The 14,993-nt window shown below is 35.5% G+C and overlaps 1 protein-coding gene across 6 annotated transcripts in view; it reads left to right on the forward strand.

The window, feature by feature from the left end:
- The window catches only part of LOC111869006 (thyroid hormone receptor-associated protein 3), a 56,533-nt gene that overhangs the window by 18,016 nt on the left and 23,524 nt on the right, over positions 1-14,993 (forward strand). For 4 of the 6 annotated variants that reach the window (XM_023860173.2, XM_033753258.1, XM_033753259.1 and 1 more), the window contains exon 6: positions 503-655. The exons of the other annotated variants lie outside the window; for them this stretch is intronic. In XM_023860173.2, the coding sequence (XP_023715941.1) occupies positions 503-655 (153 nt within the window). The remainder of the gene's footprint in view (positions 1-502; positions 656-14,993) is intronic. 6 annotated transcript variants of the gene reach the window in all.

Raw genomic sequence — 14,993 nt, forward strand, 5'->3', positions numbered from 1 at the left:
ACTCAAAGAAGGGTGTCTTGGAGAGTCACCAGAAGGATGTTACACTTCAGCAGTGAGACAGTTTCTGAAACCCAAGAATTGGTACTGTGTTGATTTTATGGGAGCGGCCAACCAGTTGAGAGAACTGCGTCATTTATGAACCCACAGTATTTGCTCATTTTGTGAATATTCATAAATATAAAGGAATATTAATGGATGGGTTATGAAATTATAGATCATCATATTCAAACTGTTGGTTGTAGGAAGCTCAAGCAACAAACAAGATCATATTTGACTTCTGAAGTGTGTTCCATTTGTATTTGCTGTGAGAAGAAAAAGCTTCCAACAGTGACTGATACTCCTGTCATTTCCAAGGAAAAATGCATTGTGGAGCATTATAACAGTTTGCTGTATAAGTTTTTATCAGCTGGAACCATACAGCAGCAGAAGATTGTGTTGTCCCCCTTCATTTATGGTATACAGAAGAGTCTGCCTCATGTAATATGGTCCTGTCTTCCCGCAGAAATGATGGCAGATGAACGTGAATACAGCATGATCCAAGGTGCACATACTTCCCATGGTCGCTGTGAATCTGATGTCACACTCTCACAATCCAGTGGAAGGAAGATGTCTTGGGAATGTGAAACTAATCATTATCTCCACAGCATCAATAAAAGTTGGTACTTTCATGATAGGTTAAAGTATCCACAGGCAGGGCATGCCTTGAGCAGCATATGCTAGGATTATTCTGCTGACAGGATGTTTTACGGCACAACTCTCATATTACAAATTAAGTTGCATGTTAATGCGTATGTCCCTTTGTTGTCTTTGAATGCAGTGAAATAATTGATGGTTACATACAAAAGACCCTGACAAATATGCTGTATGTACAGGATGTCTCTGGTGAAGACTATGGGTCTAAGAATAGCAGCTGAACTGTGTGGTGAAAGATGAAAGTCTACTAACTTTTCACACATATATTGCATTATTACTCCTGGGCAAGTAGAACAATCACAAGAATCATTCCCTACACAAATAATTGTAATAATGCACTTCATCATTTATTTACATGCTGAGCTCAACAGCAAATGGCTAATTAAAAAGCTAGCATAATGGTGATGATTACAGTAACATGTGGGACTTAGTAATTTAAATCTATATGCTTCAGTCAGCTTCTCTCTCTAACCTGTAAGTTGATGGATAAATGTATGGTTTGGTAAAGTATGGCCAGATATTTATCTGCAACTTTTCATTCACTTCTTATTTATTGGTAATAGTGGAAGAAAATGTAGTACTGCTTGTTGGAATGTTACAACATGCAACTCAAATGAAGCATTGGCATATAAGTCAGATGCTGCCGAAATTAAAAAAAAAAATGTGTTTAAGGCTATTTTGTTTTACATTAATTTTATTGGAGGTGCCCTGAATGAAGTGTGCTACAAAAAAAGGAAATTACTTTTTGGAGCAAGTAGGCCAACAAAGTGTTAAGACAAGAGTCTGCTGCATTGGAGATCTACAGCTTTTCTGTGAAACTAATTACATACCCTATGATCTTATTTGAACTTTGGGATAATTCTCAAAGTAGCCCACTGCCAACACTACACATGGAAATAAAATACATACTAGCTATGATTGCTGAATTGTCCGTTATCACATAAATGAACGGAAGGGATAACACAGAGGTCTCATAATGAAAAAGAAGAGTATAAGTGTGCGAAAGTATATCAACTTTTTGAAACTTTTGTTGTGGACTGATTTTGTTTTCAAAACTGCTTGCATCTTTGTTGGAATGATTATATGAAATCAACACATGACAATGAAGCCTTCAGTTGTGCACTCACTTCACTGCCCATAAGAAGAAACATGCCTTTGACACTTTCTCCCACTGGGTAATGCAAATAATGTTACCATCTGAAATATTAGTGAATGTGGGGAAGTAGTTTTAAAATGTGCCTGATCATACGCTGAATTCGTATTGCTGTAGAAACCTCATAGAAATGTGGAAGAAAAGAAAGTTAAGTTAATATATTGTGACATGTTGCGCAACGGAGGACCCCCACCTCCCCAGCGGTACGTGGCGGTAACGTAGCGCTCTCGTTACTATGGTAATAGGCGAGTCATCGCCCCGCCACTCTCCCCATGGTGATGTAACGCACAACGCGTGGTGATGCAACATGACGACATGGCACCGGTTCCTACTGTGACGTGGCACGCAACAACGCTGTTGACGCGGGCGACAGGTAACAGCGAACGGAATATAAGCCGGCTGAGCAGCAAGCGAGAGCCAGTGTGTTATCAACAGTTCTCAAGGTAGCAGTCTGCGAGTCGAGTTGACATATAGCAGCAGTCGTGATAAGACCCGAACGCGTGGTTACAAGATTTTATGTGACAGTGTGCGATAACTAAGAAGTCAGCGAGCGGAAGACTTATTGTGTGCTTTCGAGACTTAGTGAGTGCTGTAGTACAGTTATATTTGGAGTGTGTAATTCAGGGAGACTTGTATAGCTCCCGCGTTATTAATACGTGACGACTCTTGAAGATAGTGTGAAGAGATTTGGTTGTAGGGTTTGTAAAGTGTGGAAACCCGTAACATTGTTATAATTAATTGTAGCCGTTACTTGTAGGTTGTTGAATAAACCAATTAACAATCTACGGCATATTCAGTAACGAAACACGTTACAATATGAAATATTTTCATGCTCTTCAGATTGGATTGTTTCGCTTTAATACATTAATGGTTGCTGTGTTATGTAAGAATATAGATCCAAGTGTTGTAAAATATTATGTAATATTTTTAAAGCTTCACTGATGGATTGGTGCACTGGGATCTGGAAAGCGCTGAACTATGAGGTGTAATAAAAAATATTAAATCTTTAGCAGTGTTGTGCCATTAATGACAGGAAGTATAGGTAAGAAGAGTGTGAAGCTTTATGGGCAAGTGTATTTGAATAATCAGGAGATGAACAAGAAGTTCTGGGAAGAAATAATCACCTAATTTCCTTTGATATTGTATGCACCACATAAAAAAATGACACGTCTGACTGTTCTTCTGTTGTTGCGTGTGTATTCATTGCCATAAGAATGTGTTTACCGAGCTGTTGCCTAGCAACAATAGGGGAGATGCAAATATGGTCACATTGGCAACACAGTGTCCTCGTAAGCCTATTTTTATCTTTACACACTAGGAAAAGTAGGCTAAAAGGAAGCAAACATATGGGTGTAATGTTGCGTTATTTTCATGCAAATGCTGGAAAAAAGAGAGCCAAAGAATGGAATTTATATATTGGTTGTGTAGAAAATGATAATTTATGGAATTGTATGAGATCACTTTTATATTGATATGGACCAGAATGCAAATAATACTGGTAAGCATTTAAATGACTAGAGATGGGGTTTGGATTGATAATTGGATTTATTGGACTCTTGAAACTCATGACTACAATTAACTGTAACAATTTCATGGATCTGTACACTTCACAAATCACTTCAGACTGCACAGAAAATGCCACTTTCAGCAGTTCTTCTGTTATTACATATAAGAGCATGGCTGCCATCACATGACATGTGTTGAAACATTGCCTATCAATGGGCATGTTTTGAAAGGCATTCCCTGGCAAAGGCTATCTCTGCAGGCTTCCCAATTCTGGCTTTCAACAGACATGCCACAATATGTAAAAGGACAGAGATGGAAATTTCTTTCATCATATTTTGCATGTTATCGGTTACAGTGGCAAGATCATGAAATAATTAACAAGGCGGCTGAAAGTTAATAGACCATGCTTGAAGATAATTAATTACTATTTGAAGAAGAGTTTACATAAGCAAACTGTATTACTATGGCAATTTTTAATTTAGTTAGGTTCTTAGGTATAAATATAAAAGTCTGTTTTAGGTTTAATCCTTAGCTAAACATAGGTTTGTAATTGTGCCTTCAGAAAATGTTTTACGACTCTGTGGTTATGAGCAGTATTTTGCCTGGCATGGCGTTGGGTGTAAAGGAAAACTCTGAACGATTTTATTGTGTTCATGGACTTAACAGTTTCATCACCCATCCCTTTCACAAACAGTGAAATTGTATTTTAAGAGTGTAAATGGTTATTTATAGAATGCTAGTGAACAGTAAGTTCTGTGTGTTACTTCTTAGCTGAATGGTATGCCATGTTTTGTCTGAAGATCAAGAAACTTGAAGCTTGATAACATGAAGACATTCATATACAAGTATATTTTTTCTGAATGTTTAATCACTTTATTGTTATTGTAACATGACTTGGAAGAGTCACTATTTCCACAGGAGTTTTAAGCTAATTATACTCTTAACCCACTGGGGCTTACATTCTCAAGTAATGTAACGTGGATGGTGCAACAAGAAGTAGGGGTCACGTGAGCTCTGCTTTTCCACGAGTGATATCACCTACCCCCACTTCTTCCATCACTACGCAAAGCTCAGTAAACACCCCTCCCCGCTAGGCTGTGACGTCACGCAACAGGTGATTCCATGCAGCGACTATTGCTAGGCAATCAGTAAACACGGTGATTGCACAACAGGGAAGCGAGGTGCATTTTCCGCTGTCAGGCTGAGGGTTTATAAGAGAAACTGAAATGCCTAAGGGAGCGAGTGGAAGTCTAGCAGTCGCTGAGTGCAGTTGCAGTCTAATGAATGAATGTATAAGGAGTGGGCCTTCTTGGCCCTTACACTGTGACCACTGTGATGTATTGTGCCTTAGTTGCAGTCTAGCATTTGCCGGAGTTAGTTGAGCATTAGCCATTGATTTCCAGTCTTCGAAGAAATGAGGTGAAGTCCAGCAGCCACGATTTGTTAAGTTGTATCGAGTGAATGGCAGTGACTACAGCAGGAGAAGTAATTGTGTGAGACTGCAAATGGGAATAATTGGGACACTGTAAATTGTGTAAGTGTAAGAGTGAGTGTGGAATAAATTCGCTAGATCCAAAATGGCGTGAAGTTATTTGTTGCGTTACAAACACCCAACGCGTGAAAATATGTTGGGGCCAGGACTGTGCCCAGAAGAATCAGTATCTCATGAAAAGAATAACATTTCACAGTCACCAGGTAGCAGAAATGTGTTACTGAAGCATTCTCTGATATGGACAAAAACCAAACACGAAGAAATATGAAATTGCTTACTAACTGAGGAGATGAAATAGTTCTGTAAGGCAATTCTTGTTTTGTCCAAGCATTATATGGAATTGCTTCATAAACTGCAGTTGGTGTGCTAATTAAATCATCAGATGATGGATTGCAACAAGGAATATTAAACAGTGGGTGCAGATAACATATCGATATTGAAGGTAATAGCATAAATTAGAAAAGTGTTTATAATTATGCCATTGAGCTCTGATGAACTCATATTGTTCAAAAAACATGGCTGCTGTATGTAATTGGAACACAAATTGTCTTCAGTCTTGCACACCTCACGCTAACATTATGGAACATGATTGATGTTGACTCTGGGAGCCTTCTTGCCAGAATGATCTTGATGGCTGCAGATTGTTCTTCAGCAGGGGACTGATGAGTTACCCATAGAATTGGCAGCAAACTGATATTATGATTCTCAAGATTAGCTGTTTGCTAGTGAACTGGAAGGAAAATTGTCTGAGGTTTAACTGCTTTCTAGCTGATTTGCCCATCATTGTTAGTATACTCTGTCCTGATTACTAAACTGTTCCTCTTAAGGATCATTGATCATTATTTAGATCTGTTGTGTGTGAAATCTGAGGAAGGCAAGTCTGGAATTGCTGTATTGACATTTTGATTGTTACATTTTATATTGTTTTGTCAGTGCCTTTATGGAAATCTTCGTCTTTTAAATGGCACTTTTCAAGATACAAGCCTCTGAGCAAAGTAGGTCAGCTTATTGCATTGCACCAGTTTGAATTTTGTCATTTACATGTTGTGTTTTTACCTTCTTTCAAGACCCTGTTCATTATTAATGAACCTTCATATGGTCAAAACAAAATTCAGCTTCTGCGTTACATAAGAATCTTTAAGAATAGCATGGGATTATTGTGGAATGAAGGATCCTGAAGAAGACAGGGGTAACTGATTCTGTGTATTCTACATTAAAATATGGTTCCAGTACCTAGTTATGAAATGTTTTATATATGTGTAACAGGATACTATTAATGACTGTGTAGGTATGTTACCTGATGGAATGTATACTACATTATGCCCTTACACAAATGGAAGCCTTGTGTTTGGAACTGTGCCATCTGAAGAATAAAGATGGAACATAAATCACAGTTTTAATGGACAAAGGAGAGAATGGTGTAAAGGTGTGAAAAGAATGAAGGAAAAGGAGAAAGGGGATGAAGAATGAAGATACAAAATAAATTACACCCCTCTGAATTTTGTCACTCTTTCTGTAATTTTAAATATGACAGCGATGTAAATGGAAAAATACAAACATTCCGAACAGTGTATGGCACAATTAACAAAATATTTGTGAATAAATCAAGGAAACATATGAAACTAGAATTTTACAAAGTAATGGCGTCTCATGCATGTTTATACCAGAGTGCAACAGGAGGCTGATTAGATTACTTTTTTATGCGTATTTGAAAGATGTTCAAACTGGGACATGCTTACCTGTTGACTGTTGAGGTGTGCAATTAATGATATAATTTACAAGTCTCGGGTGATGTGGTTTCAATATGGACAACGAATTAATTGTAATGGATTCCCAAAAACTGCCTTAAAAACCCAAGGGTCAGCTTCTCACTACCTTACCAATCACTAAGCCTGTTACTTCAGATGATATATCACAAAGAAGAAGTAACCTGTCTTTAGACAGCTACCATAATGGAAGAAGAATGTCTTATTTCTGAAGATTTACATAAAAGAAATGTTTGTTTTCATGAAGCAGAAGCAAAACTTCAATTACAATTAAACATAGTCTGCAGAATTGAATGTTATTACTATGAAGATCCTTTCTCATAAATATATTGTGGGTATTTGACACCATCTGAAACTGAAGTTGCTGGATAATAGAGGAAATGGGACTCCTTTGTCCCCTGGGCATTGCATAAGAACTACTAATACATTAATATGTCTCAAAGTGTAATTATAATGGATTGGATATTGAATTTTATTCTGAAGAAATTAGTTCTCTTCTGAAGATACTCAAAAACACATTTCTTTGTTCTGATGTTATGTACATGCTTATTACTGGAGATCTTCAGTTGCAGTTTATATCTGAAGATAGGAAATCCTTCATCTATATTGCATATGTTTATTTATAATTGTGAAGGGTTGAAAAGTACAGTAGGTAGCTGGAGATTTTCAGGTAGGTGTTCATGGACAGGTATGAACTGTGCTGATTTCTATATGACTTTATGTTGTTTGGTATTGGAGAGAGACTGTGATCATCAAGGAACCATTCAGAACACAGACATATGATAGGAATGTGGTAACTGCTACGTGAGTCACAAAAACGTCAGAAGCACAATTGAATGATTTGTATGTATGTAATCATGAATACTGTACTGAATGTTGAATTGTCTTGTGGTGAAATATTTATAGATGAACTAAGAAGCTGGTATTTTCAGGAGATGAGTTCAGATACACATGTACAAGTCCAGCAGTACATATTTTCTGTACTGAAGGAATTTATCTACAGTGGATGACAATAGAAACTAAGAGAAATGAAGCATTTTCATATGAACCACATTATCAAATTGTGACTACCCATCTAGCCATAAGAATTTTTTTGTGTTACATAATTAAACAGACGTTTTAGTTGATGCATCTGTTGTGTATGATTGAAATTTTATTTAATAATTCAGAGCTTGAAAATGTATGATAGAAACACCAAAAAACTTTCAGTAGTATTTCATGAATCAGCATGATGTTAACACAGCAGTACAGGAAGCAAAGTTGGAAGATTGGCTCTTTCTGTGGTGGTCATCACAAAGTATCGATGTCTGCATAAATGTATTTTCTTGATTTAACATTTCAATATTTGGTTGCAGTGTTGAGGATCACACTGATTAGTGATAAGCTGTCATATGTGAATGTTGAAACATATTTGCCTTCGGAAAATAAGAAAACTGCAGTAGCCCACATCTGGTTTTCATGTGTGTATTATAGACTGGAATTGTGGCCCGCATACAACCAGTATTTTTTAATATTGCTATATCAGCTGGTAATTATGGACAGTATTGCTGATATAGGTGAAGAATGAAGAGAATGGGTGAATTCCAAGAAAGGTACCTCACTACTGCTTCATCAGTTACATATTTCAAATGATTGGACCTTTCTGTATCTAGCACGAAGACAGAAGACATGGAAGTGGCTGCTGTGAGGATCATCTTGAACTCCAAAGAAATTCTTGCCACCCTGCTGTGTGCATAAATTGGGGTCATAAGTCATGACTGTACATTACTCATGAAAATTTCAAGAGCAACTAATAATGTCACCTGGTCTTTATTTGAAATACGTTTCTTGGTCCCATACTTGTATGCTATAAGAAATACATTTCCAGAGTTTTCATGATAAGAGTGCAACTAATTGTTACCAAGAGGGTAGCATTTCATATTCACCCATCAATGGACAAATGTTAGATTAATGAATTGTATATTGTGTATGTAATGAATGACATTGTATCTTGAATTGTACAGTTATGAGAGAGAGATGCCAGGACAGTGTCAGGCTTTCATCCATCTTGACTGATTTTCCTGTATGTGAATTTGATTCTGTGCAGTTGTCTATTCAGGGAATTGAAGCTGACTATTGAAATAGAAGGAACATTATAGAAGAAAATGTTCATGAACAGTACATCTGTAAATTTGAAATACTATGGGAAGTTTTACAACTTCATTTTTCTTTAGTAGGATTTGTTGGTTTATCCTTTCTTCCTCCACTGGAAATATTTTAAGAAATAGACTTCCAAGTATACTTGGACAGTGATCACTGAAGTTCACTCGTGCTCCAGTCTGCATATGAAAGCCAAAGGTGCATTCAGTCTCTTGATGTCTTGAAAGTTTAATTCAGATTTAATAATTTAAATTCTTTCAGTTCATTTGTGTTCATGTATTTAATTTATTTTCCTAATATTCCTAATTGCATTTTATTGTGTCATGCTAGCAACAGCTGAGGCCACATTTTGTTGTAACTGTACTTCTGTGGTCATGGAATGTTAAAGGACATTGTTATGTATTTTAAAAATAAGTGAACATTAATTAAATTAAAACTTTTATTTTGTTAGGTATCAGAAAATTTTATTTTTGGAATTAATAACAGATGTGTGCCAAGGGAACTGTTATATTCATGTTAAAAAGTTTTGTAATAAATTAATTTTAATATATTTGTATAGTGAGCTGGATTGGAATGAAAAATAAGTCAGTTTGTATTAATTCAGTGTTGTTCCTGAAATTTCAGTACACAGAAATTCTATCGTGGATTCTTTTTTTATTGTATAAAATTTTACTGTGAAAAAATTTTGTTGGCATAAATCTGTGTAAGTAATAATAAAAATTGTAATCTACAGTTACACTGCCTGGCATTCTCCTGTAATTTAATGTTTATACTTTTTGATATATAAATAATAGAGAACATGTTTTAATATTAGTATATTACTAATTTGACTAGAGTTTATAGGGAAAGCTAGAAAAGTAAAGTAATACATCTTATTATGGAGTCAGAAGCACCAGTTCTTCGCGTGGGATATGGTGCTTTCCTTGTCACAGTACATCATGTAACAGTAAGTGCAACTTTAAAGAGGAAATAACACTTACATTAAGAAATTAAAATATACTCCTAAAATAAAAAAAAAACAACAGCATCAGGAATTAAACTGCATGAAGAATCTCTGCTTTAGCACTTACACATCAGTTTAACGGTCATGGCTGCTGTACATACTAGCAAGACTATTGAGTAAATTATGTACCTTTAGGTGTTTCAATTAGATCTATGGTATGAAAAAGGAATATTGAATTTTTGTATATGTTAAATATCTGGTGTTCAAGATGATTTGCATCAAGAAGACTGGTAAAAATTATAAAACTAATGATGAAATTTAACAAGAATTCGGTGGCCAAATATGCATGGAGAAGTTGTATGTGGATGACAGCATCAGAATTAAGTCATGGGTCTTATGAAATTGCAAGAAACTAACATTACAACCATTGTTTCCACAAAAAGAAAAAAAAAATACATTGAGATGGTGACAGTGTAGATTTATAAACAAAACTTGGTTACAGAAAAATACACCATGCAATTAAACTATTCTGACAACTAGAATTTTGGCAAAGACACATTGTTCATCCAAAGAAATTCAACCACTATAAAGGAAGCATCGTTTATGCCATGTCCAAGACTACAATAACTGGAATAAACAGAATCTGCAGACATTTACCAAGGTTATGACATAGATGCATTGTGTGGCAGTGTGTCATAAGGATGGTATACCTGACATCATTCAGCTGCTGCAGGATTTGTGTAAGCTGAAATTATTTGCATTGCACAGTGGACTTTTTAAAACTATTATTTTCATATATGGTTTGTTTGTAACTTTTAAGGTCTGAGTTAAATTGGTAACAGTATGTTTTTCCAGGGAAAAATAGGCAGTTGCTACTGATTTATGTTGCACTCTGAATTACTGTTTCTAAGACTGAGGAACATGCTACTGCAATACCATTCAACTTCTTGTAACATCAGTAGAGAGATATTAATTCTGTGTGAAGATACTTTTAACACTCACCAAGATGTCGTCATAATAAAGCCGACATCCTGTGATTGTGATATGAATTGGATTACCATAAACTCACCTGCTTCAACAAGATTGTGGATGGTATCTTTAGTGATACTGTGTGTTACATACAGATTGTGCTTCAGATCCCTTCAATATATGACATCCATTCTTGCAGCAGTGTACAAAAATGCTCTGATCCAATACAGTTATTAGAACTGAGAAAACTGGCAACGGGAAGAAGAAAGAAATTGCTTGGCATTCTTGAACAAGGTGTTACATGTGCCACTTCTCTTGTGAGTAACTTGAAAGGTAATATGCAGTTTTTAGACACTGAGATACTGTAAAACAAAGATGTCTCCAAATTTATCATAAAATTGGAGATTCTGATGTGGAAGATTTCTTTTTAATCTCCAGTAATAGCTGTGCTATTATAATTGTATATGGGAATAATGTTGGGGTTAAAATTTTGCTCTTGCATTCAGAAGCATAATCATTTACATATGCCTATTTTTTAAAGGAAATTTTGATGTGATGTCTGTAATTGTGCTGGTGATTAGATGAATTTGGTAAATGAATCAGATATTGCTTTCCTGGATTTATAATTATTTTGATTTGCTTCATAGTTTTATGTTTTGGAATTTCTTTGAATTTTTATAAGCTATCAATAAAAGTATCAAATATTGAATTTGTCTGTATTAAAATGTGGAAATCAATATCCATTGCAGTTTGGGCTGCTCATGCTATTGCAAGTACAGTGCTGTTGGTGTTACAATACTTGATGTCAGATACCAGTAACAGAAATAGAGCTAGAAAAGACATTTTGGAAGGGTTATTAATAGACGTTTGAATCTAAAGTTCTCAACATAAGTTTCTGAAATACTTCAACTTTGTGAGCAGATATAAACATGTGACCCCTCCTCTTTTTGTCTGATATGAAGCCCGTGTGTAGAAGAGTCATACTAATGCAAGGGTGTTGAAGGAATGCTCACAGAAAGGAGATCTTTTGTTTTTGAAGTTGCAGATAGCTGGAACAGAACTGTCTACTTTGAAATATGAAGTTCTAAGTTACATACTGGAATTTTAATTACATCAGAAGACTTCGAATGGACATACAGTAGTCATACATCAAATACCCGTGTTTGGTAATTATGGTCTTTCAAAATTTGCGGTTCTATAACCATCTTAGAGAAGAGGCAAGAAGAGAGGAAGAGGAAACAGTGCCATGCTAATGGTGTAGAGGAATATACTGCACGGCATGTTTAAAACTCTGATAAGCAAATAATACTGCTTTTGATGCATGATATCGGGCTTCATGACAAGTTTATCTCAAAATTTTGTTATATGGGTAGCAATTCTGAATTGAATAATACTTTTCAGTATGTAAGCTGTATCCATATATAAAAGAAATGAACATGTGTAGCCAGTTTACACATTCACACGCTTCAGATCAGTAACGTTGCTGGAATGTTTGAGATGGCTGGAGAGATTCACACTCATGACCTCTCTTTATTGAGCCTGGTGAGAGGATTTGAAGTAACATAGCTTGTAGTTTCAGATCTTAAATTAGAAATGTATTTTTAGAAATTTGGTAAGTTGGATGGACTATACAAATGTATTTGAAGGGAAGAAGATGAAAATCAAAATTTGAACATCGTCAACTTTTAGCAGTGTTGGTGCTTATGTTTTAGACAAGATATTACTTAAAACAAAACAGTCATCAGAATTGGTTATTTATAACTTAGTGATAGAAGAAACATGCTCCTCTCTGGAAAAGGATAAATTTAAGTTAGGAACATTTGTTTGAACCTTTTCCCTACTAACATGATATGTTATTCCATCACTGTTTGGACACAGCTGAATGCAGTGAAGCCTTCAGGTCGAGAGTGATAGGACAGAGGAGTGAAGACATTACAATTTCAGCATTCATGGCCAAGTGCCCAAGCTCTCTTGTGGGCAATATCACAAATATAGCAATGCCTAAGGAAGGTGACTCCAGTGCAGAAGTATGAATACTGATGTATATGAGTATTCATTTTTAAGAAATTTGCTAAAGAATGACAGTGGATCCAACCTAAAAACCAAATGGAGATTAATCTCTGTTAAAGCACATAGTTGAGATTTTCTTTTATTGGTTATAAATTATAATAAATGGAGTATATTTTAGGTGAAGTTAATGAATGGCTGTTATCACTGGACTTCCCCAGTGGCTGATGCATAATGAAGAGTTATGCAGTAATATAATTCTTGTGTGAAGAGCCCAAGGCATATGATAAGGTGTCTTAAGAAAAACTTCAGTTGTGGCTCCATATAATTCCAGAATGGTTCCATCTGCATGCATCATAATAGTCAAATCATGAAGTTATAAGAAGAAACTGCAAGGGTTACTGTCACTTGACTCTTGGGTCAAGTTCAGAAAAGTTGTATGGTGCAACTAGTGGTATAGGCTGTTCAAGAATAATAAGCCTGTGACTGCAATATATATTTTGAAAGAACAAAGAACTATGAAAATAGTTGCATACAGAAGGTGTAAAAATATTAAAAATTTTCAGTTTACATTGCAAATTATCCCAAATCATTTAACCAAATAACCAACTTCATTTTACTATGAGAGAGAAATGCCTTCAATAAATAGTAACATTTTAATGTGGTGAAAGATTCTGGTTTGATTCAAGGTTCTGAAATATCTTCAAAACCAGTGAAGTATGTATGAAGTCTTTGGAACAGAGAAGACCGAAGACCTGTGTGAAAACCAGGAAGGAATACATTCTTTGGCATTTGACCAAGAAGTGAAACATTGATTGAAACCTAATTACATAGATTTAAAATATTGTAAAAGGTGATGTGGATGAATAAATAAATAATAAATAAATAATCCACAAGAAATAATATAACTTTTAAGTCAGGCTGTTTAATTTGCCTAGTAAGATTTAATTTTTAGCATATGTGTTGTGGATGTGAATTAAGAAGAGTGCAGTAGAAAAGCTTGATTGGTGATTAGTATTTTAACAGCAGACAAAGGGACTTCAGCTCAGTAAGTTCTGTCATACTGAAAGTTTTATTCTGAGACATCTGATTATCAATTTGAATTCAGTGGAGAATAGTAGTGATCTCATAAGATATGATTTAGGTTCAATGGATATGGTCATCAAGACATTTAACTAGTTCCTTGTATTTTAAGTTACTTCATGAATTGGAGTATATGTTCTTAAGTTGGTAAAGGGAAAGAGAAATGCATACAGAATAATAGTTCAGGCTTGCAATAAAAAAAGGAAAGGTACCATCTTTTAGGATATAACGCTGTGTAGTCCACTGAAAGCCAGCCACTGCTTTGGAGGAATATTGGTTTACTTTTCAGTGGACTACATGGCGTTATATCTGAGAAGATAGTGCTCCACTGTGAGAACCTCAAATCCTACATAGTAAATTCTGATTCCAGTTTTGCACTGTCATTAGGTTTGCATGATATTAGCCAGTTTAACATGGATCACAAATTTATATCCCACTCATTGCATGGACATTTGCATTTTCTGTGTCCTATGACAATAGAGGCCTTCAGTGGTGAGTTTATGCAAGAAGTCGTGTTTTTTGTGTAGAGGATCCCAGTCCTAAAATTTGGCAGTGTAAGTCAACAGATCAATATGAGTCTTTTATGAACACTATTGAGAACTCAAAGCATATGTTTTGTTTTTGTTTATTATTTAGTAATTTCCATGTTCCCTTATTAGTTGTTGGCCAGTATTGTAACTATATAATATTTGAGGGACTTCCCCTATGCACACACACACACACACACACACACACAGAGATGACATGAACAAAATAATGGAAGCACTAAGAAATTGAGGAATAGAATTTGTGCTGGCTACATTTAAAGAACTTTAATTAGCAACACCAAATGTTCTTCTCTTTGTTTACACTCTGTAGTGATTGTGTATGTGCATCAGTGATTGTGTTGACTGACAGTCCGTGCAAAAGAATCGGAAAGTGGGAGACTTGTCCGATTTTGAAAGAGAATAGATCATTGTTGCGCCTTTAGCTGGAACATCTGTGACAAAAACTGCCACATTATTAGGTATATGAAGAGTAACAATTTCTAAGGTTATGTCAGCATACAAGAATCATGGGAAGACAACATCAGCGAAGAAGAATTGTGGGCAAAGATCAACATTGACAGAAAGAAATCATCCTATGCCTAGGATTGTTTTGAGAAATCACAGAACTACTGCAGCACAGGTTACGGTAGAACTGAATATTCATTTTTAAGACCCTGTTTCCACAAAAACTGTTCAACATGAGTTCTACAGCTCC

Source organism: Cryptotermes secundus, unplaced genomic scaffold (genome assembly GCF_002891405.2).
Source record: "Cryptotermes secundus unplaced genomic scaffold, Csec_1.0 scaffold70, whole genome shotgun sequence".
Classification (NCBI taxonomy): domain Eukaryota; kingdom Metazoa; phylum Arthropoda; class Insecta; order Blattodea; family Kalotermitidae; genus Cryptotermes; species Cryptotermes secundus.